The sequence below is a fragment of the Carlito syrichta genome, unplaced genomic scaffold, assembly GCF_000164805.1.
Source record: "Carlito syrichta isolate Samal-C Ts95f unplaced genomic scaffold, Tarsius_syrichta-2.0.1 Scaffold304743, whole genome shotgun sequence".
Classification (NCBI taxonomy): Eukaryota; Metazoa; Chordata; class Mammalia; order Primates; family Tarsiidae; genus Carlito; species Carlito syrichta.
The window spans coordinates 88,764-113,275 of NW_007248839.1; the positions used below are offsets into that span (position 1 = coordinate 88,764).

At 40.0% G+C, this 24,512-nt stretch overlaps 1 protein-coding gene across 3 annotated transcripts in view; it reads left to right on the forward strand.

Annotated features, from left to right (window-relative positions):
- The window catches only part of SPAG9 (sperm associated antigen 9), a 157,152-nt gene that overhangs the window by 49,003 nt on the left and 83,637 nt on the right, over positions 1 to 24,512 (forward strand). For all 3 annotated transcript variants that reach the window (XM_021713788.1, XM_008060803.2, XM_021713787.1), the window contains exon 3: positions 17,169 to 17,239. In XM_021713788.1, coding sequence (XP_021569463.1) covers positions 17,169 to 17,239 — 71 coding nt within the window. The remainder of the gene's footprint in view (positions 1 to 17,168; positions 17,240 to 24,512) is intronic.

A 24,512-nucleotide genomic window follows, 5' to 3' on the forward strand; every position in this document is an offset into this window, starting at 1 on the left:
GGCTGCGGTGGCCGGGAGCGGCCACTGCACTCCAGTCTGGGCGACAGAGTGAGACTCCAACTCCAAAAAAAAAGGAAGAAAAATTTAAATTGATGATGTCAGAATATATTAATTATTTCTTTCTTTCTTTTTGATTTGGACTCTCACTGTTGCCCAGGCTGGAGTGCAGTGGCACACTCAAGACCACCACAGCCTCGACCTGCTGGGCTCAGGCTATCCTTTTGCCTCAGCCTTCCAAGTAGCTAGAACTACAGGCATGCGCCACTATGCCCAGCTAATTTTTTGATTTATTGTAGAGATGAGTTCTTGCCAAGTTTTCCAGGCTGGTCTTGAACCCGTGGGCTCAGGCAATCCTCTCACCTCGACCTTCCAAAGTGCTGGAATTATAGGTGTGAGCCACCACGCCCAGCAAATTATTTCTTATATAATGGAAAACAGATGATCTAGGCTAGCTAATCTTAATTCTACTATTTTTTAAAAAGAAAATATGGTGATTTTTGTTAAAGTAATTGTAATCTAACATCTAATTTAAAGTAAGCATTTATTTAGGGCTGCTGAAATGACCGTTAGTGGTACCTGTAGTAGAAGAGGGGTAGGTGCAGCTTTGAGTGCTGGGTGTCAACTGTACCTTATCCAGTTTCTGTGTTTATATTTTTACAGTATGTTAGTCTTTAATTTTAGAAGACTGAGTCTGCTATTCTGATTAGTGTGTTTTAGGGCAAATATCCCTTTTGAAAAGTAGCCACAATAAAAGCTCAAGTTCTACCATAAAGATTACTTCCTATGTTAAAAGGGGAAATTTTGGTTGCAGTTATTTGCTATTGGAGAAGCAAAAAAATAAAAAAAGTAAAGAAATAGGAACTGAGTTAAAGGACATACTGTACAGCTTTTGATTGTGTGGAATTTATCAGACTGTGGTGTGATAAGAATGTTGAGAAGTTGAGCTGATGTCAAAATCTGGAGACATGTTTGGTTTTGGAGATTTCTGGTTGCTCTTTTCTCAAAATTTGAAACTAACTTAAATATTTTTTAGTATTCCAACATGAATAAAGAATTTAAAAATACTTTATATTATTCCTTATCTGCGAGTAACAATAATATTTGTTGATAATGAACATCTTATGAGCCTTAAGGAAGAATCTGAAGTACATATGGTGTAGAATAAAGAAGTTGTGAATTGAGAAAGGCCTGTTGGTGTTTTTTAACTATGTAAGGATTTCTAATCAACTTTGCTGTTCATAGTGTAGTAGTAACTGGTTCTTTATCAGAAAGTGCATTTTGTATTATTCATTGTCTCTTTTATATGTTGCATATTCTATCATGTAAGCCAACTAATATCTTAAATTTAAGCCAAGTAAGTATAGAAATTTTAATACAGTTAAAAATGTTGGGCTGGGCTCGGTGGCTCAGTCTGTAATCCCAGCACTTTGGGAGGCCGAGGCAAGTGGACTGCCTGATTTGAGACCCACCTGGGCAACTTGGTAAGAGCTTGTCTCTACAATAAATAAATAGATAGATAGATTGATAGATAGATACCTGGGTGTGGTAGCGGGTGCCTGTAGTTCTAGCTACCTGGAAGACTGAGGCGGAAGGATCGCCAGAGCCCAGCGGGTCAACGCTGGGGTGGCCATGAGTGTGGTACTGCATTCCAGCCTGGGCGACAGAGTGAGACTCCAACTCAAAAAAAAAAAAAAGCAATTATATATATATATAGGCCAGACATGGTAACTCACTTCTGTAATTCCAGCACTTTGGGAGGCCAATGTAGGAGGATTACTTAAGACTAGGAGTTCGAGACCAGCTTGGGCAAAATAGTGAGACCTCATCTTTACAAAAAATACCTGGGGTGTGGTGACACACGCCTATAGTCCCACCTACTTGGAGGCTGACGGGGAGGATTGCCTGATTCCAGGAGGTTGAGACTGCAGTGAGCTGGGTGACAGAGTGAGACCCTAATTCAAGGAAAAAAAAATTAAACTACTCCAATGTGTCTAGCATTCTGCCTAGATATGGTTATGGTGGGGAAGAGTAGAATATGATCCTTGTGGTCATAGGAATCATATTTTAATAGGGGAGGAGGGGAAGATGACATTTATGGGCCTTCTAATCTTTTTTCCATATGTATCATGTTTTGATGTCACTGCAGTTAGAGTGTATATATAATTTTGTTTCTTTTCCTTAACATTATCCTAAGTGTTTTCCTTGGTGTTGTATGTTCTTTGTGTGTGTGTGTGTGTGTGTGTGTGTGTGTGTCTGCATACATCCATCATCCAAAAGCTGTGCCATCTATTAGCAATTCTTGTTTTTGAAGACTGGGCTTTCTCTTTTCCTCTAATAAGAATTATTTAGTGACCACTTGGTTTTTTACTGAGTTTTTACTTCCCAGGAACTTAGAACAAACTTTGAAGTGCAACTATAACAAATGGTTTGGACCTTACATGGTTGGCATATTTAAATTTTTTCCCCCTTGGCCTAAATGTTATATATATACTATGATGTGTTCTTGTGAGCTGTCTCAGATCCTTTGTGGAATGAAGGAATGAATCAGGGTAAAATAGATGTAAGTAAATAAATAAAAACACCAACAAAAACTTTCTCTGTTGTTGGTTGGACATTTTTTCTAGTGTACCGAATTGTATGGCAGTAATTATTTTTTTACACCTACAGGTTTTCCTTCCTTTGGATACTTATCTTAGAATATATATAAGGAAGTAGGTCAAGGAATGTGAACATTTTAGTGGTTCTTGGTATATAATAGTGTTTGGCCATTTTTAATGTGGGTAAAATTGGAGAGGTAGGCATTAGTAGCATCTGCTACCACGCCCAGGTATCTATCTATTTATCTATCTATCTATCTATCTATCTATCTATCTATCTATCTATCTATCTATCTATCTATCAGTCTATCCTTTTTGTTTGTGATAACTTATGAATGTGAACCATTTCTTACAGCACATTAGTTCCCAGAACTGATACTGAGCCATGTATTATTTTATTCTCTCTTAGGAAGCTTCTGTTGTTCGCAGGCTCCTTGAGTTTAAAACAGATTACTTTTTCCTGAGTATAGAGCTTTTTGTGGAGAAGTTGGAAAGGCTTAGAGGAGAGTGATTTCTTTAAAGCTGTGGGTATTTCCTCATTTGCCAGGGAGGATGTTTTAGAAGTAGAGAGTTTCTTTAAGAGACCAGGGATCTAACTCCTGGCCACAAGTGATCTTCCCGTCTCAGCCTCCTGAATAACTGATTCTGATTCTACCCTTCTTCCTTTGAATGAAAATCCATCTTTTTTAATTACTTGGAAAAATGTTGTTGACAACTGAAGTCAAATGTGTTAGAGCCTTGTACTCTGACCTTTCTGCCTTTTTTGTCCCCATATATCATTCATTTGCTTTGTAAAGTTCTATCAACATCTTAGTCTAGTAAAATATCTTCAAGCCTTCACCGGAAACATTATTATTGGAAGGAAAACACCTTTTTTTTTTGAGTTGGCGTCCCTGTCACCCAGACTGGAGTGCAGTGGCTGCTCCCGGCCACCGCAGCCTTGACCTACTGGGCTCTGGCGATCCTTCCGCCTCAGCCTTCCAAGTAGCCGAAATTATAGGCATGCGCTACCACGCCCAGCTGATTTTTTTATTTATTGTAGAGATGAGGTCTCGCTGCCCAGGCGGGTCTCCAACTCGCGGGCTCAGGCAATCCACTCACCTCAGCCTCCCAAAGGCGCGGGATTACAGGCTGAGCCACCAAGCCCAGCTTATTTTTTTGGTCATAAGAATAAACACTCCAGGCTGGGTGTGGTGACTCACGCCTGTAATCCTAAAACTTTGGAAGGCTGAGATGGTTGGATTGCTTGAGCCCAGGAGTTTGAGATCAGCCTGGGCAACATAGTGAAATCTTGTCTCTACAAAAAATAAGAAAATTAGCTAGGCATGGTGGCATGTGCCTGTGATGTCAGCTACTTGGGAGGCTAAGGCTAGAAGATTATTTGATCCAGGAGTTTGAGGCTGTGGTGAGCTGTGATCATGCCACTGTACTCCAACCTGGGTGACAGGTGTGTACCACCATGCCCTGACAGTTTTTTTTTTAATTTATTTATTGTCGAGATGAGGTCTCGCCAATTGCCCAGGCTGGTCCCGAACCCCTGGGCCCACGCACTTTTCTCGCCTCTGCCTCCCAAAGTGCTGTGATTACAGGCATAAGCCACCACGCCTGACTCCTTCTACATAAATTTTAGAATGATAAAAGTAGATTATGATTATTTGTATTTTTGTTGAAAGCTTTTTTTAATGGAGTTTTAGATTTATATCTCCTGATTTCTAGAAAATTGATTTAAAAATTTAATTATTTAGGAAATTATTTTTAGTTCATTTAACAAGAATTTAGTCTTTGCAATATTAAGGATATCTGTGTCTTTAATAAATTTTAATTAAGGGCTGTTTCTTTTTATAGAGCCTGTGGGTGAGAAGGAAAATAGAAAATTAGGCACAAGATAATTTATGCAGACACTAAAATGTTATTATTTCTGCTTCATTAGGAAACCCTATGTGGTCTTTAGGTCTGTTTTGTGTTTTATTATCTGGATTTGAGCTCTTTGATTTTTGTAGCCTAGTGTTGTCTATTGAGAACTTTAACGTTGTAGTTTATAATTAATATCTAGAACTAAAAGTAGCATAGAAAATTCAGCTTATGAGTAAGGGCTAAAGGATTTCTGGTGATTTAGCTTATAGAATAGAAAAAAAATGTGAATGATCTGATTACTTTTTCAAACATATAAAGGGACGGGTAAGGAAGATACCAAGGTGTTTCTTCATAATTTTGGAAGGTGAAATTAGAGAAGTGAATTTGTTGGTTTTGGTTGGTCATGAGGAACTTCTTGAACATGAGGGTGATACACGGGAATATATGCTGAGACTTAAGGAAGGAGAGTAGTCAACTTTCGATTGTGGATGGCTTAGGTAACATCTTCAAGACAGTGGCTGTCAGATCACTAGAAGCTTCTACCACTGGACTCTTTGAAGTTAACCTATTGTGTTTTAAAGATATGATCGTTGGTTCATGAGAATTATAAAGTATTTATAATTTCACATTGTGTCATTGATCAATAATATGTGTTTGAAATCTTTTGAAGTTTAGAGACACAGTGAAGGACTTAGTTGGGAAAGGAGAAGTTTTTATTACTGTTTTGATGTGGTTGTCTGAGATTTGTTTGCTCCTAAGTCAGCCTTTGATTTTTGCTTATCCGTTGGGACTTTTGATGTTAAATTGTTCGAGTAGAAGTTTCAGAAAGATCAATGTCAATCTTCTGAGGCCCAGTAACAGTTGGACTATCTGCCTTCCATGAACAGTAAGAACTGACGATTCCTTTTGAGAAGGCAAATCATGAGTTGGACATGGCGTTCTAGCAGGTCTGTTTCTCTTTCTTCCCCCCATAGGCCTATCAGCAGTCTGATGGGGCAGAAGACAACAGAGATGGAAGGTGTTCCAAACTTGGCAAAGGCCATCAATCTCAGGAGGTAAGCTCTGATTCTGAGCCAGCAGAGCAGGTGGCTCTTCCTGCCTTAATCGTGTCCTCTTGCTCTTTGGAAAGATGGATAGAAACAAAAAGAGCATTCAAAATGAGGCTAAAGAATGTCCATTATAAGGGGGAATTTTGGATCAGTCTTTTGATTGTTCTCTTTTCTTGCCCCTCTCACCTTTTTTCTTTATGGATGCCATCATTTGATTTTTTTTTCCTCTCCCAAGAAATTTAGTTTTAAAAAATGGCAGATTGGTTATCTGTTGTTTTGGGATAGGTAGGATGAACAGAATCTTGTTCATTTCCAGTTAATCTAATTGTAGCTTGCTTTGATGAATAAAGTGGCAAGGCTTTGAGATTTTTCCTGAGATGGTTTTGAAGTTTGGGTTCACATGGGAACTTAAACAAGAAACGATCTTTTAATATATTTCATTGTGATCCAAAAGTATAGGCATAGATTAACTTTATGGTACTTGAGGCTTTCAGGGATATCTATAGTCCTTGCCCAGATGGGCTTTTCTTTCCTGCTTTTTCCTTTCCTTCCTTCTACTTCTGTTTTCTTTTCCCTTTAATTGATTCCTTGGTGGCATTCAGGACTTTCAAGAGATACCTCTTCCCCATGTTAAAAGGTACTTCTCAAAAGTGTATATACTGCTCAGTGACTTAGACTTTGAGTAAGCTGAGTTCATTGGATTTGGTGTTGTACTGAATTATAATTGTAAGTATTTTTAGAAAAGAGCTAGAGGTTCTGAATCTGTATTATATGATCTCAATTAGTGTATGTATGTGTAATATAGTTTCTATGTATTATATGATCAATTGTGTGATCATATTATTTGATCTTTGTACTATATGTGTGTAAAAAGGTACAACTAACATTTAGAATCACAGTACAGGTGTACAGGTAAATGAAACATCAAATACAGAAAGCCATCAAGTTTTTGTCCATGTTCTTGCTGAAGGTATAAGGGAGGAAAGAATAAATTGCCAGAGTAGCATCCATAAAGTCATCTAGAATAACAAAGACGTGAACTATTCTTGTAGCATAACAGGGTGACATACCATTGATGAGATAGAATGCTAACTTTTAAGGGGACTTTAATGCATGTTTATAAACTAACGTGCTGAACTAATTCTGGTTGCCTTGGGAAAAAAAAAAAAAGATATATAATGACTCAAATGCTGTATGTTACTTCTTGCTCATGTAAAGTTTAAAAAGTGAATGTTGTCGGGCTCGGTGGCTCAGCCTGTAATCCCATGCTTTGGGAGGCCAAGGTGAGTGAATTGCCTGAGCCTGCGGGTTCGAGACCTGCCTGGGCAACTTGGCGAGACTTCATCTCTACAATAAATCAAAAAATTAGCCGGACGTGGTAGCGTGCGTCTGTATTTCCCTCTGGCTACTTGGAAGGCTGAGGCAGAAGGATCGCCGGAGCCCAGCAGGTCAAGGCTGCAGTGGCCGGGAGCGGCCACTGTACTCTAGTCTGGGTGATGGAGTGAGAGTCTGACTCAAAAAAAAAAAAAAAAAGTGGATGTTTCAGATAAGTAAGTGACTTCTTTGGAGGCATGGGCATTTTTCAGTTTATAGCTTCCAAGTTTGTCCTACTCACCTGCATTAAGTTGAAGGAAGGGGAAAGGGAATGGAGGATTGCATGTGGAAGGTTTTTATTGGACCTAGGAGTGGCACACATCACTTTTACTTCTACTTTGCTAGCTATAACTCTGTCAGAGGCTAGCTGCAGGGTCTGGCACATAGAGTCTAGCTGTGTGTCCAGGATATGGAAGAAACTGTGTAGTTAACATTTGACCAGTCTTTGCCTCAGCTTCACAGCCTTAGTAAGTGGAATGTGATTTTGCTCAAGTGTTGAGGTAAAGTAGTGGCTATACCCAAGGCTTAGCAACCACCTACCTGTTCTCTCTACTGTAAATTATCTGAGGAAGACAAGAGAAGGACATTTTAATGAAAATAATAGCATTTGGCCAGGTGTGGTGGCTCACGCCTATAATCCCAGCACTTTGGGAGGCCAAGGTGAGAAGATTGCCTGTGCACAAGGGTTTGAGACCAGCCTGGACAACTTGGCAAAGCCTCATCTCTACAATAAACCAAAAAATCAGCTGGTGTGGTGGCGCGTGCCTGTAGTTCTGGCTACTTGGAAGGCTGAGGTGGAAGGATCACCTGAGTCCAGCAGATCAAGGCTGCGGTGGCTGTGAGTGTGCCACCACACCACTCCAGCCTGGGTGACAAAGTGATTCCAACTCAAAAAAAAAAAAAAAAAGGAAAGAAAATATAGCATTTATGATTTGTCTCATATAACCTGATTTTTTTTTTAAACTTCAGGTTTCCTCTAACTTGATTATATCATCACTTTAAAAGTCTTCATTGCATATTCATTAATTTATCCAATATTTACTAAGTGTTGAGATTTTCTTTTTTGCTCCTTTATCATTTTACTCTTTTTCTTTAAAAAATAGGTTAAGAAGTAATTTCCTTATGCTTGTGTTTTGAATGACCCTTTTAAAAATTGAAATCTAGCCGGGCTCGGTGGCTCAGCCTGTAATCCTGCGCCTTTGGGAGGCTGAGGTGAGTGGATTGCCTGAGCCCACGGGTTCGAGACCCGCCTGGGTAGGCGAGACCTCAACTCTATAATAAATCAAAAAATTAGCTGGGCTTGGTAGTGCAGCCTGTAGTTCCAGCTACTTGGAAGGCTGAGGCGGAAGGATCGCCGGAGCCCAGCAGGTCAAGGCTATGGTGACCGCAAGTGTGCCATTGCACTCCAGTCGGGGCGATAGAGTGAGACTCCAACTCAAAAAAAATAAATAAATAATAAATAAATAAATAAATAAATGGAATCATATAATATGTGGTCTTTTGTGACTGACTTCTTTCACTCAGCATAATGGTTCATTCATGTTGTAGCATGTGTCAGTACTTGATTCCTTTTCAGGGCTGAATATTCGAATATTCTGTCATGTGAATATATCACATTGTAAGCCCCTGTGCCCATTTTAATTGCCTATATATCCTGCTAGAGTAGAAACAGCCAAAACTCTAACTTAGCTGTCTGAAAATCTATAGTATATAGTTTTGCATAGTTGACCATAATGCAGCCACTTTGGGAAGATATTCGTTGGGCTCTCGTTTGGCATGCTGACTTGTTAGTTCCCAGTTCATAAGTGGAGAAGTAGATCACTTACTATCTGAACCATCTTTACAATGCTGTGGTTGCCTCCTAGTAGTAAGCAATATATTATTAGTTTTATTTTGATTTGTGTAATTAGTTATCAATGACACACCTGAATACAACTAAATAAAATGATAAAGCATCTGTTTAATTTTAATGGGAAAGAAAAATGAGTTAGTTAAGGGCCTCAATTAACTAGACTGAGGTGAATAGACTATAATTTACTCTTATACTACAGTGGAGAGAAAGGTGGAAGTGGATAATACTTTCGCTAGAAGAGCTGATTATCATTTCTACAGATTTAAATCTAATTTATGTAGACATTTTAGCCATAAGATAATTTGTCTGCTTTTATTTTAGATGATGCAAAATTCAGTGTTTTGCCTGTTCTTAAATAGGGTAACATACAAAATGCATTTCTATAAAAAACTGAGACAGAGCTTAGTTTAAGTGTACTTGTGATTATTTTGCATCAAAAAAAGATTGTGAAAAGATGAACATCATATGTCAGCATGTAAGTTTCTAATATGCAGCAATACTAGTGAAAATATCTAGGGTGAGATTGGCCCTTGAGGGAAACTGCTAGGGGAGGGAGGGGCACACCTCATCAACAAGGGTACCTGCAAAATCAACATTCATATACCTAGCTCTGAATTGTACCCCACATCTTTAAAATAAAAAAGAAAAATCAGAAAGAAGATATCTTAAAATACCACTTTTGATAGATTAAGAAAATTAACTTTTGTGCATAGAAGAGATGGTGAAGGCCAGGCTTGGTGACTCAGCCTGTAATCCTAGCGCTTTGGGAGGCCAAGGTGAGTGGATTGCCTGAGCCCACGGGTTCAAGACCTGCCTGGGCAACTTGGCGAGACCTCATTTCTACAATAAATAAAAAATTAGCCAGGTGTGGTAGCGTGCGCCTATAGTTCTGGCTACTTGGAAGGCTGAGGTGGAAGGATCGCTGGAACTCAGCAGGTCGTGGCTGCAGTGGCTGGGAGCATGCCACTGCACTCCAGTCTGGGCGACGGAGTGAGCCTCCAACTCAAAAAGAAAAAAAAGGAAATAACTGGCATAAACTATGATCATCCAGACAATGGAATATTACTCAGTGCTAAAAAGAAATGAGCTATCAGACCATGAAAAGACATGGAGTAACCTCAAATGCATATTACTAAGTGAAATAAGCCAATCTAGGAAGATTTGTTAGGTATTATATGATTCCAACTATGTGACCTTTTGGAAAAGACAAAACTATGGAGACAGTAAAAAGATCAGTGATTGCCAGGGGTCAGGAGTTGGTAGGCAGAAATGGACAGGTGGAGCACAGAGGTTTTTTTTTTTTTTAAGGCAGTGGACCTGTTTTGTTTGATACTGTGGTGGATACATGTCATTATACATTTGTCAATCCCTATAGAATGTACAACACCAAGAGAGAATCCTGATAGAAAGGAAGGACTGTGGATGAGGAGTGTGTGGTCAGTGTAGCTTCATTGATTGTAGCACATGTGCCACTCTGATTCTGGATGTTGATAGCATAGGAGGTTGTTCTTGTCGTGGGGGATAGGGGCATATGGAAATTCTCTGTACTTTCATTCAATTTTGCTGTAACCCTAAAATTGCTCTAAAAATAAAGTCCATTAAACAAAGTTTAACAAAAGAGACAAGTCATGTGTAGCCCCATGTAGTTTGCCTATTTTAAATGCCCTTTTTGATAGATGCTTGCTAAGAAATAAGACACAAACAGCTGGGCACATGTGTTTACAAGCTCATGCTTGTAATCCCAGGACTTTGGGATGCTGAGACAAGAGACTCACTTAGCCCAGGAGATCAAGACCAGCCTGGACCACATAGCCAGACCTCATCTCCACAAACAAAAAAAATTAGCGAGGTGTGGTGGTGTGTGCCTATAGTCCCAACTACTCAAAGCTGAGATAGAAGGATTGTCTACCCAGGAGTTTGAGGCTATAGTGAGCTGTGATTGTGCCCCAACTTGAGCAACAGCGTGAGACCACAACTAAGTAAAATACTTGTAATTTACATGAGATTAGTAAATACGGGGTGTGACAATTAAGTTCACAAACTCACCCTAGAAAAAGTGCTACATACCTCATTGCTGAATATCACCACGGTCACCTTTGAAGTACTCCCTTTGGGAAGCTATGCACCAATACCAGTGGCTAGTCCACTCATCAAAGCAGTTTTGGAGCTCTTTTTCTGGAATGATCATCAGAGCTGTCATCATATTACCCTTGATGTCCTGAATGTGATCAAAATGCCTCCCTTCCAATATTTCCTTTATCTTCAGGTAAAGAAAAAAGTTATCGGGGCCCAGATCAGGTGAGTAGAAAGGGTGTCCCAATACAGTTATTTGTTTACTGGCTAAAAAGTCTCTAATAGATAGTGCTGTGTGAGCTGGTGCATTGTCATGATGCAAGAGCTCTTTCAGGACCATTTTTGCATGCACCTTTCTCATAGCAAGATTTTCAGTTAAGATTATCCTGTTTCTCTATTGATTTTTATTTGGTCTGCTATGCTTCTCATAGTCAGCCAATGATTTTGATGCACAATTTGATGCATTTTTGCAATGTTTTCATCAGTACTGCTCATTACTGGCTGTCTTGACCTTTCTTCATCAGCTAACATTAACAAGAAATCTAATGTTGTTGCTCTAATTCAAACTCCGATATTCTCGTGATGACAGCTCTGATGGTCATTCCAGAAAAAAAGTCCCAAAATTGCTTTAACGGATGGACTAGGCGTTAGCAAGGGTGCATAGCTTCCAAAGGGGTGTTCTTAGATGGTGATCATAGTGATATTCAAGAGTGAGGCATGTAGCACATTTTCTAGGATGAGTTAGCAAACTTAATCATCATATAGCCATTTCACCTTTTGAAAGAAGTGGTTATAACAAGAATAGGCTGATAGTTTACCGTTTACCAAATGTTATTTCTGAGACAAAAGTAAGACTATGATGCCAAATGGAAATAAATTTAGCAGAAAGTCTAATGGGTTAGAAAGCTGTGAATGATGACTGAAGGAATTATAGATAGGCTTAATCCAAAATCTCCTTTGCTTAAGGAGAACAAAATGGTTAATAGAACACCAAGGAGTTTTTATAGATGAGCCTAAGCTAATCTGAACAATAGTCATATTCCTTTAGAAGGAAAAAAACCTATACGATGGTATAGACTTCAGCATCTGATGTGTCAAGTCATACCACTCATTGCTCCCCACCTCCACAGAGAACTCTTAGCTCCTAACCGATTAAGAACTGAATTGTGTCCTCCGTTCCCGAAATCCATAGATTGAAGCCCCAACTTCATATGTGACTCCAAATATTGGAAAAGCTCCAAAAATTAGTGGTGCATTGGGGTTTTATATCTCCTTTCCTACAATCTTGCTGTTAGTGTGGTACATTATAGCAAAGCAATGCAAATGGGCATTGATTAGCAAGCTGGCATAAACTCAGTCAGGACCTGTTTCTATGAACTGTAAGCCCAGCTTTCTGATCAAGTTACTTTACAAACACCTTGTATAAAATCTCTCTGAGGTTTACTTCATGGTATTCAACGGCTAGGGCTGCCATAACAAAATACTACAGACTGGATGACTTAAATAACAGAAATTTATTTCTCACAATCTGGAGACTGGAAGTTGAAGGTCAAAGTGTAAACAGATTTGGTTTCTCTGGAGGCCCTTCTCCTTGGCTTGCAGATGGATGTCATCTCTGTGACCTAACATGGCCTTTTCCCTGCATAGAAGGTGAAAGAGAGAGATCGGGGGTCTCTTCCTGTTATAAGGACACCAGTCCTATTGGATTAGGACCCCACCTTTATAAATGTAGCCCTAATTACCTCCTTAAAGGCCCCATTTTCTTTTTTTTCTTTTTTTTTGAGTTGGAGTCTCACACTTGCCCAGGCTGGAGTGCAGTGGCACACTCACAGTCACCGCATCCTCAACCTACTGGTCTCAGGTGATCCTTCCGCCTCAGCCTTCCAAGTAGCTGGAACTACAGGCATGCTCCACCACACCCAGCTAATTTTTTGATTTATTATAGAGATGAGGTCTCATGCAGTTGCCCAGATTGGTCTCGAACTCGGGGACTCAGGCAATCCTTTCACCTCAGCTTCCCAAAGTGCTGGGATTATCAGCGTGAGCCACTGCACCTGGCCAAAAGGCCCCATTTTCAAATGCAGTCACATTTGGAGTTAGGGCTTCAACCTATGAATTTTGGGAACGGAGGGCATAATTCAGTCCATAATAGGTTAGTAGCTAAGAGTTATCTGTGGAGGTGAGGTGCAAAAAGTGGTGTGGCTTGACACATCAGATGCTGAAGAGTCTACACCATTGTATGGATTTTTTCTTTTTAAAAATGAGACAGGAGGCATTGAAGCGTTTTGAGCAGTCAGTCACTATCTGGTTCCACACAGGCCTCTATTTTGAGAATACTGGAGAACAAAGGCTAAAGCAAAGATACTAGTCAAGAGACCACTGTAGTAATCCAAGCAAGAAATGTTGCCTTGGACCAAGCTGGGAGTGATAGAGGTGGTAAAAAGTGGTAAGATATTTATTTTAAAATATAGAATAGATAGAATTTGCTGATAGATTAGATAAGTCATATGAGGAAAAGAGAAGCAAAAGGTTGGCTGCAAAATCTTTTTTTTTTTTTGAGTTAGAATATCATTCTTGTTTCCCAGGCTGGAGTGCAGTGGCATGCTCATGGCCACCGCGGCTTACCTGCTGGGCTTAGGTGATCTTTCTGCCTCAGTCTTCCAAGTAGCTGGGACTAGAGACACACACCACCATGCCCGACTAGTTTTTGTTATTTATTGTAGAGTCGAGGTATCACCAAGTTGCCCAGGCTGGTCTTGAACCCCCAGGCTCAGGCAATCCTCTTGCCTCGGCCTCCCAAAGTGCTGGGATTACAGGCTGAGCCATCTTGCCCAACCAGAATTTTTTGCCTGAGTAGAAGACTGAGGAAGAGCAACTTTGGTGGAGACAGCCCAGTTTTGGCTTTGTAGAGATCTTAGTGGCATCATATTGTTTTGTATTTTTTATTTTTTAGCAGCATATACTCAACATCCTTCCATTCAGTTCTAGGTACCGTCCCATGTCAGTACATACAGCTATATACTACAGGTATCTTTAGTTATTTTATTTGAAAAACACATGTGCACCAAACATTGCTGTCTTTCCTTTATAAGTATTAACTCGCTTACTTCTAATAATAATCAACTCTGATGTACTGTTATTCCTCATTTGCAAGTAAGGAAACTGAGGCCCAGAGTTTGGTTAATTTACCCAAAGTAGTTTAGCAAGGAAGTAGCAAAGCCTCTGCATTGTATTCTATTCATATGACTATCATAATTCACTTAATCTCCTAATGACAAATTTGCATATCTATTTTCATATCTTTGGGCACTGGTGCAAGTGTCTAGGAAAAGTAAGACTAGCTATACTTCATCAAAGGGTATACTATTACTTATTTAATAGAGATCACCAACATAACCTTTAAAAGAGTAAATCCAACTTATCCTCCCATGGGCCCATCTTTTTTTCTCTTTTTATAATTCTTCAACTTGGTAACATTTTTGCTATCTCCCTGTGAATGCTGAAGTCAGAGCAGCACAACTCGTTAGTAACGGTTCTGAATAATTTGGTTAAATCCTGTGCAACATATTGGACTCATAACAGTTGGAGAACATAAGGAAGAATGAGTACTTAAGCCAAATAAAGTGCCTGTGTGAGTGGATACACACTGTGTTTGGAATGGGGTGAGGTGGGGCTGTTCAGGCATAAATTCATCAGGTCACTAACTTCTCCCCAGAGGTAGCCACTGTCCTGACTTCTAACACTTCAGATTAGTTTTGTATGTCTTTGAACTTTGTGTTCTTTTGTTTATGCTTCTTTCTTTCAACATCATGTTTGTGCAATTGATCCATGATGTTGTGTGTAACAGTAATTTGTTCATTCACATTGTATCATATTCTAGTATATGAATATTTACCCATCCTGCTTTTGATGGACATCGGGCTGTTTTTAGATTGTGCTTCTTTGAACATTGTTTTAAATGTCTTTGGGTAGACATATCTATGCACTTTCTAGTATTGCATTGTTTTGCCATAGGGTTGGCAAACATTCAACTTTATTAAATCTTGCTGAACAGTTTTCAAATTGGGCATACCAATATGACTCCCACCAGCAGTGTGTGAAAGTTCCAGTTGTTCCACTTCCACACTAGCTATTGGTGTATTGTGTTTTCCACTTTAGCCACTCTTATGGGTGGTGTTGCATTTTGGTTTTAATGTACATCTCCTTGATAATTAATAAAATTGGGTCCATATTTTGCTTGGCAGTTTGATGCCCTTGTGTCAAAGTATCTGTGATTGGATTATTTCCATGAGAGCAGAGGAAATTTTTATTTGAAGCGTACTCCTCCCTGCAAATAAAATCTTAAATTAAACACTAATATACAAAACAGGTTAAAAGGAGTATTTCTTAAGAGGCAGTATAGCATGGTAATTAAGAACACGGATTCAAGAGCTAGACTTTGTTAGGAATTCCTGTTTTGCCGTTTTCTACCTGTGTGACTTTGGACAAGTTACTTAACTCCTGTTTGCCTCAGTTTCCTCACCTCTAAAATAAATGTAATAATAATACTTTCATCATAAGGTTAATGTCAGGCTCAGTTAAGTGAGTTTGTATGCAGTTCTTAGGACAGTGCAGGGTACGTATAAGCACTATATCATGTAAGCTGCTGTTGGTAGTGGTGGTGATGGTGATGTATATTTATGAATTTACATCAAGTTAGCTAACAAGAAAAATGAGACTTTCCTATTGAACACAGATTTGAAATTGAGGGTTATGAATGATAGTTGGGTTTTATTATAGCCTCAGCATTCAAGTTTCTGTTTTTGGTTGCATGTTGACAAGGAAATACTGATTCACAGAGATGAACAGTTGAAGATATGATTTGTCCAGTAGTCACAGGATCCCTTAAGCTTTTAGATCAGTTTAACTGACAAGAAATTAGAAAATGTTTATTTTGAAAGTATTACTAAGTATCTATAATTTGCTTGGATTTCCTGTTTTTAAATAAAAATCATAGAAACAGCACCAACAATGATTATGGTCAAAGTGTCTGTTACCACACACATCTGCATAACAGGGTTGCTTCTGATAGCTTTCAGCCACTGGATGAGATGAGCAGCAGGTGTGCTCGCCGCTGGCCTGGGGTAATGAGGTGTGTTCCACAGGGACTGTAGTGTGTTCACTCTCTGGTACAAATGTAATGAGCCACCAAATAGCCTTGAATTAGAAGCAAATCAAAACAAAAAGAGCTACAGTTTTCCTAATTCACATATTTTCAAGGTATCCAAACGAATTATGGCAGGTTAAGGTACATAAACCCAAAATGAGACTCCTGGCAGTACAAGTAATGTTTTGTGTGGTGTGTGGTGTGTTAACATCAGGCATATGATACATTCACGTGTGTCTGTCAGAGTATTAGTTCATAGCAGTTCCTTCTACAGCTCTTTGCCTCAGTTGCAAGCTGTAGATGACAGCCTTGTGTGCTTGCAGCTAGCTGACCCTAACACCAGGAGAACATCTCCAGCTGTGCCAAATCTTGCAGTGAGACTTAAATGAGTGTCTGGCAGGCTCCTCTGGCTCCGGTTCCACTTCTCCTCACCAGCCTGTCTTCCCCTGCTCCTTGGCCAGATGGGCTCCTCCAGGCCGGCCAGTCTTCCCTCTGCCTCACCACCAGCGTGGTTTTATGTTCCTTCTCTGTGGTAACAGTGTCTGGAATGTGCCCATTACCATCTGTCTTGAGTACTGTAATGTCTTTGTGGTTCTGCTTGGACTCCACCTCCTCTCTGAGTCATTCCCTCCTGTATCAGCTACTCTTTCCTGTGTAATCCCGTCCTGACATTCTGTATCTCAGATCTAAAACATTTGTTTAATATCCTAGAGTTGTACTGTGTGAGCACTACTCCAAGTCAGTGCCACTCACAAAATCCACCGGCAGAGGGAGCTAAATAAAAGAAGATGAGTCCCTGAAATGGAGACGACTGAAGCAGAAAATGTTCTTAGAAACAATGACACTTTCAGCAACTGCCAGTACTGAAAAAGAGCTTGAGTAGTGTTAGAAATCCTTGATTTTGGGCCCTCCTCCCAGGTTAAAACTTATATGAGGTGATTTGTAAGTGTTTTCGAAAGGATTAATTCTGTATCACGCTAAAAACCTTTTTAGGGAGATGACCTGATAAACAGACAGATACTATTAGGGAACCTATCTGATGTTTCCCCCTTCTGAAAGTTTTATTTATTAAGGACATGAAATGAAGTCACTGCTTTGTGAAAAGCACTGAATCCTAAAGTTGCTAAGGATCATGGATAGCCCATTACAGGGTTTAAAGATGGACTTTTTCAAGTAAATTTCTTATATTTTGTTTTGATTACGTATATGTATCTTAATTTCAGTTAGCAGACTTGAAGAAAGAGAAGCAGAACTGAAGAAGGAGTATAATGCATTACATCAAAGACACACTGAGGTGGGTTTCTAGGTCGTTCTTACCATACTTAGACAAAGAAGTGAAACTTAGAAAGTATGTCTTAAGTTTTTTTTAATCAGAATAATTCTTGGGGATTATTTCCAGAAAATGTTAAATTGCATGTGGTATTTACCTAGGAACCAAATATCAACTTTTCTTTTTAACTGGAATTAACTTTCCATGTGGTGAATTAGTATGCCATAGAATAGAATAATGTAATTATTTGAGGCAGTTCCAGTCTGTTTCCTTCACTGGCTAAGCAAAAACTTATGCGATCTAAGATGAAAGAATTCATTTATTTTGTTGCCAGTTTGGAAAGAATGGATTGGTAAGTTATGGTAAGGATTGCTACATTTGTTATCCAGTCTAAAGGATTTTTTTATGCAGTTGGGTGTGGTGGCTCACGCCTGTCATCCCAGCACTTTGGGAGGCAGAGGCGAGAGGATCACCTGAGCCCAGTCTTCAAGACCAACCTGGGCAACTTGACTGAGAACTCATCTTTATGATAAATAAAAAAAATTAGCCAGATGACATGGTGGCACGCGCCTGCAGTTCTAGCTACTTGGGAGGCTGAGGCCGAAGGATCACCTGAGCCCGGTAGGTCAAGGCTGTGGTGGCCGTGAGCAGCGTGCCACTGCATTCCAGCCTGTGCGACAGAGTGAGCCTCCGACTCAAAATAAAAAAATTTTTAAAAAAGGGACTTTTTTGCATTAAACTCATAACAACATAAACACAAATTACAATGTGTTAATTGAAAATGACTCTAAGCTGAGCTCGGTGGTTCAGCCTGTAATCCCGTGCCTTTGGGAGGCTGAGGTGAGTGGATTGCCTGAGCCCGTGGGTTTGAGACTCGCCTGGGCAACTTGGCGAGACCTCGTCTCTACAATTAAAAAAAAAAAAAAAAAAAATTAGCCGGGCGTGGTAGTGCGCACCTGTAGTTCCAGCTACTTGGAAGGCTGAGGCGGAAGGATCGCCAGAGCCCAGCAGGTCGAGGCTGCGGTGGCCGGAAGTGGCCACTGCACTCCAGTCTGGGTGACAGAGTGAGACTCCAACTTAAAAAAAAAAAAAGAAAAAGAAAATGACTCTAAAACAGGTTTTTTGCATGAGTTTTCAGTATTTTAAATGAACAATTCTAGCATATCTCTCCAAAGCAAATCAGAAAATGTGTTTAAGGGTTTTTAAATCTTTTTATGATTCTCTGTCAGCCTTTTTAATGTTGCATTTGTTTCTATTTCCTTAATTTGAAAATTGTTTTTGTGAATCATGGTCAGTGTTGGGTTCACATACTCCAATAAAAAGAATTTTCTTAGATCCATGCAATATTTGTTACATGAAAAAAATAATTCCTTTCTTTTTTCCCTTTCTAGTTCTGTCTCCCTTGATACAGGTGGTTCCAGTCTGAGCTCACCACCCCCTTTTTTATTCATTGGTGTGATCTCTTACCCTGCTCCTAGTAGAGTCTTACGTTATTGCTTTTAAGAAACATAAAACCCCACCGCATTCAGTTTCATTTGTTTTGGAATAATGGGGTTAAAACTTTCTTGGAGGAGAGCTTAGAATTTCTTCCTGACTGGTGGCCCTGACACTTGAGATTTGATTATTACGATGTTAGCTTAATAGCCATGCCCAAAGCATGAGTGTCACAGAATGAACATCCAGTAGTACAGGGAAAGGTTTGGCCATACAGAGATGGAGCCATGAGCTCTGGGAAGACAGGAGCAGCTTACACAGCAGCCTTTTCCAGGTATAAGAGTACCCATATTTTAAACAAGATGACACTTGATGGATATTAAGGTTGTTAAAAGCCTATTATTGGTTCTTTTTATACCATTCATTCTCTTTTCCTTTCATTTCTTTTTCTAAATTTTTTTTGGAGAGACAGGGTCTTGCTCTGTCACCTAGGCTGGGATGCAGTGGTGCAGTCATGGCTCAGTGCTGCCTCAAACTCCTGTGCTTAAGCGATCTCCCCCCTGAACACCCCCCAACCAGCTGGAACTATAGGCATGCACCATCACACCCAGATAATTTTTAAATTTTTTGTAGAGACAGGGTCTTACTTGGTTTTCTAGGCTGGTTTTGAACTGACTTCAAGTGATTTTACTGCCTTGGCCTCCCAGGTTGCTGGGATTACAGGTGTGAGCCACAGTGCCTGGTCTCTTCTTTTCTTTTTAGTGCTCAGATTCTGACAGACATTCATTTCCATGCCTAAACAATGCCCTGTACATAGTGTTTACTCAAGTAGTGCTTGTCAGTGCTGATAATTACACATATATTTGAGGGAGTGCTTTTACGCTGTAAGTAATCCATTGTGATAAATAATACTTATGTTTTGTCACTGAAGCTCTAACTTTTGTAATAATTGAAGATTATTAAATTCTGATGTGTTAAGTTTGAAGTGTGTATAAAATATATACATTCTTGAAAAATAACTATACAGTGAAATTTTATATTTTTCCTGTGTATTTATTTTGTATGTAAATGTGAAGATATGTTCCTACAAAAAAAATCCTGACATTAATTTCAAATGAAAATATTTCATAATTTTTCTGCCTATTTCTATTCCTTCAGGGAAGGATAGTCCAGGAAGGAAAAAGGCCTCAGGAAAATCTTAATTACTTAGAGAGCTGGGCCTGTTCAGTAGCCAAGGCAAATTCCCCATCATGGGATCCCCTCCCTCAGTCACCAGCAGCTTATATTCTCTGACCTGATAGGCTTCCTTTATTTTGTTTTGCCTCAAAGAAGATTTATGGATCACAAATGTGGCTGCTTTGAAATGTAGGTCTGTTCTACTCTAGCCCACAATTTTTTCTATTTATACATCTTTCTAGAGATGCCATTCAATTAGCAATTATAAATAGCTACCTAAAGTCAGAGAAGTAACTATCCTTTAAACATAAACTCCAGAAACTTTCAGGGAAAGGAAGTCTGAATGGATTTAGCCTTAACCTTTTCACTATTACTTCCAAAGAAGGTAACATCTTTTACTAGTTGTTTATCAAACACATTGTTTGCTGCTTAAGGGAAACATACTATGGGTCTTTTTATAATGTGAGTTGTTATTCTCTAATCAAATCCCAAGGTCAAGCACTCAAACCACACCATGTACATCTCCTAGGCTAATCACTCCAATCCCCAGCCCTTTACAATCCTGGTAATTCTTGGAGGATCTCACATCAGGGAGTGTTGAAATACATTCTTGTCTCTCCCTCTCACTAAACTCTGTCATCCAATCCCATTTTACAGATTGAGGTTTAGAAAGAGACTACTAGGAGGCCAGGCAGTGACTCACGCCTATAATCCCAGCACTTTGGGATGCCAAGGTGAGAGGATTGTCTGAGCTCATGGGTTCAAGACCAACCTGAGCAACTTGGCTAGACCTCATCTCTACAATAAATAAAAAAATTAGCCAGGCGCGGTGGTGCATACCTGTAGTTCCAGCTACTTGGAAGGCTGAGGTGGAAGGATCACCTAAGCCTAGCAGGTCAAGGCTGTGGTGGCAGTGAGTGTGTCACTGCACTCCAGCCTTGGTGAAAGAGTGAGACTCCAACTTTAAAAAGAAAGAGAGACTACGAAGTGATTTGCCCCAAATCCCATGCCCTGGATTTGAGGCCAGGTTTGTTGCATTCTAGTGCCTGAACTTTTCATAACACTTTCAGTTTCTGTGTGCTAAATGCACTAGACATTTTTCTGTGCTTCTTTCCTTTATGCCATCTCAACAACTTTAAGATTACTGGCTGTTTGGATATAGGTATGTGATTTGGGGGCAGCATATGGAAAGATTCAAGGCCAGAATGATGAAAGGGGTCCATGCCAATTGTCTCCAAAATGTCCCTATTGCCTTGTCAGCCTCTGCTGTGAAGCTATCTTGGGGTAGGGTGGAGTTGGAAAATCCAAACCAGGATTTTCCAGACAGTGTGCTTGGGATCCTTCTTGATGACTCCAATTGTTTGTTGCTGAATAGACTCCTGAGTGACTGTGAATTAATACTCATACCTGAGAAAATCAAGAATTACAATTTTGAGACCATGAGGGACAGACCTGGGGGGACCCAAGGGTAGATGATCTGAAGCAGGCCCTGTTTTACTCTCTCACCTTTCTTTTCTATCTGGCAGCACTGGATAATGCTGCCCCCTCCCACTTGCTTTTTTTTTCTTTTTAAAGATGTGGGGAGCAGGGCTCGGTGGCTCAACCTGTAATCCCGCGCCTTTGGGAGGCTGAGGTGAGTGGATTGCCTGAGCCCATGGGTTCAAGACCTGCCTGGACAACTTGGCGAGACCTCGTCTCTACAATAAATCAAAAAATGAGCCGGGCGTGGTAGTTCCAGCTACTTGCAAGGCTGAGGCGGAAGGATGGCCGGAGGCGGAAGGATGGCCGGAGCCCAGTAGGTCGAGGCTGCGGTGGCCGGGAGCAGCCACTACACTCCAGTCTGGGCGACAGAGTGAGATTCCAACTCAAAAAAATAAATAAATAAAATAAAGATGTGGGGTATAATTCAGGGTTAGATATACAAATGTTCATTATGCAGGTACCCTTGTTGATGAGGTGTCACTTTTTTTGTATTTATTTATTTATTTGAGTCAGAGTCTCACTCTGTCACCCAGGCTGGAGTGCAATGGCACGTTCACAGCCACTGCACCCTCAACCTGCTGGGTTCAGGCAATCCTTCCACCTCAACCTTCCAGGTAGCTAGAACTACAAGCACAAGCCACTATGCATGGCTGATTTTTTGATTTTTTGGTTTGTTATAGAGACGAGGTCTCGCCATGTTGCCCAGACTGGTCTGGAATTCGTGCGCTCAGGCAGTCCTCTCACCTCTGCTTCCCAAAGTGCTGGGATTATAGACGTGAGACCCCATGCCTGGTTCCTTTTTTTGTTTTTAAATTGAACTTTACTGTGAAGTCTTATTAAAATTGGAATTTTTTGTACAATTTATTTTTTTCTACTTTTCTGTGCATTTATAGAATATAGTGCATATTCTTTTATTTCAGATGTCAGGAAATGCTTTAGGCTGTGGGGTTTTCTTGTGGGTGTGACGAAGAAAGGACAATGGGCTCATGCTAGCCCTGGGAATTAAGTTAAAGGGCAGATACAGCCTGAGTCCTATAATGCTTAACTACTCAGATGACTAAGTCAAGTGACCTGAATTCTGGCCCCAAAGCCAATGACATTTGAAAAGTTTTTTTTTTTCTTTTGAGTTGGAGTCTCACTCTGTCGCCCAAACCTGAGTGCAGTAGCCACTCCTGGCCACCGCAGCCTTGACCTGCTGAGCTCCAGCGATCCTTCTGCCTCAGCCTTGCAAGTAGCTGGAACTACAGGCATGCGCTACCACGCCTGGCTAATTTTTTATTTATTGTAGAGATGAGGTCTCGCCAAGTTGCCCAGGCGAGTCTCAAACCCCCAGGCTCAGACAGTCCACTCACCTCAGCCTCCCAAAAGTGCGGGATTACAGGCTGAGCCACCGAGCCTGGCTGAAAAGTTAATCATCAACTAGACAATCAATTTGGGCAGTTAGATTTTACCCATGAAATTATGATATTGTGAGGATTAAATGGAAAAAAATGGCTGTAAATGCACTGACTGACATGTAGTTGATGCTTAATAAATGTTAGCTCCCGTTTTGTTATTGTTCTCTCCTATTAAGTGTTAATTTGGTTGGTTAGAACCAACTTCAACATATAAACTATTTTGGAATGTCAGAATACTATATCTGTAATTACTTGATCAGTTATTTAGAGAAGGTTTAGAATTCAACATTTTTCTAACATTTTATTTTATTTTATTATTTTTTGATTTGGACTCACACTCTGTCTCCCAGGCTGGAATGCAGTGGCACCTTCATAGCTGCTGCAGCCTTGACCTGTTTTAGGCTGTCCTTCTGCCTCAGCCTTCCAAGTAGCTAGGACTACAGGTGTGCATCACCACACCCGACTACTTTTTTGATTTGTTGTAGGGATGAAGTCTCACCATGTTGCCCAGTCTAGTCTCAAACTCTTGGGCTCAGGCAGTCCTCTTGCCTCTGCCTCCCAAAGTGCTGGGATTATAGACGCGAGCCACCATGCCTGGACTAAAATTTTAATTTATAAAAAAACTTAAGTATTGAAAACAATAGAGAATCAATATATAGAATGGCAGTTTGTAGGAGAACTGATTCTATCTTTGTAGTCTGTTTATAACTATTTTTCTCTGTTGAATATATAGATTAATTACTATAAAAACAATCTGGGAAGCGTGTTTTCTTTATCTGAATGCTTAAAGAAACTAGGCTCTTCAATTTGAACAAATCAATCCCATATGATTACTATTCAATATGTAGGAATTTAACTTAGGCTTTCTAAAACCTTTTGAAAATTTAAATTGGGCTGGACTCAGTGGCTCAGCCTGTAATCCCAGCATTTTGGGAGGCTGAGGCGAGTGAATTGCCTGTGCCCCTGGGTTCAAGACCAGCCCAGGCAACTTGGCGAGACCTCGTCTCTATAATAAATAAAAAATTAACCAGGCATGATAGCCCATACCTGTAGTTCTGGTTACATGGAAGGCTGAGGCAGAAGGATCGCCAGAGCCCAGCAGGTCAACACTGGGGTGGCCGTGAGTGTGCCACTGCACTCTAGCCTGGGCGTGAGTGAGACTCCAACTCAAAAAAAGAAAAAAAAAAATTAAATTGACATTAATAAGACCCAACAGTCACTGTTAATGTTACTTGCAGTTTAATTTTTTCCTGAAAATTCTTCCTGATACAAAAAGAAAGCACTTAATTATTATTTCTGACTTGCTGGCACAAAGACAAAAAATGCTGTATTTCTGCACAACTGTTATTTAAGTGGTGGTAAAAACCTATACATTTAAAATAAAAAGTATATAAATTAAAAATTTTTAATATATCAATGTGAGCCTATATTCAGTTTCTTTTGCTGATAGCATTTGTAACATTTTTTGATTGAACTAGTCTTAATTGGGGACCAGTCTGATTAGTTTGTTTTATTTCGTGAATCAGAGTCTGCTTTGTTTTTGTTTGACAATAAATAACACAAAGTTACTTTACATTTCTTAGTTTTTGTACATGTCAGTAAAATTTTCACAGTAGCCGGGCTCGGTAGCTCAGCCTGTAATCCTGTGCTTTGGGAGGCTGAGGTGAGTGGATTGTCTGAGCCCACAGGTTCGAGACCCGCCTGGGCAACTTGGCCAGACCTCATCTCTACAATAAATCAAAAAATAAGCCAGGCTTGGTAGCACGTGCCTGTAGTTGCAGCTACTTGGAAGGCTGAGGTGGAAGGAT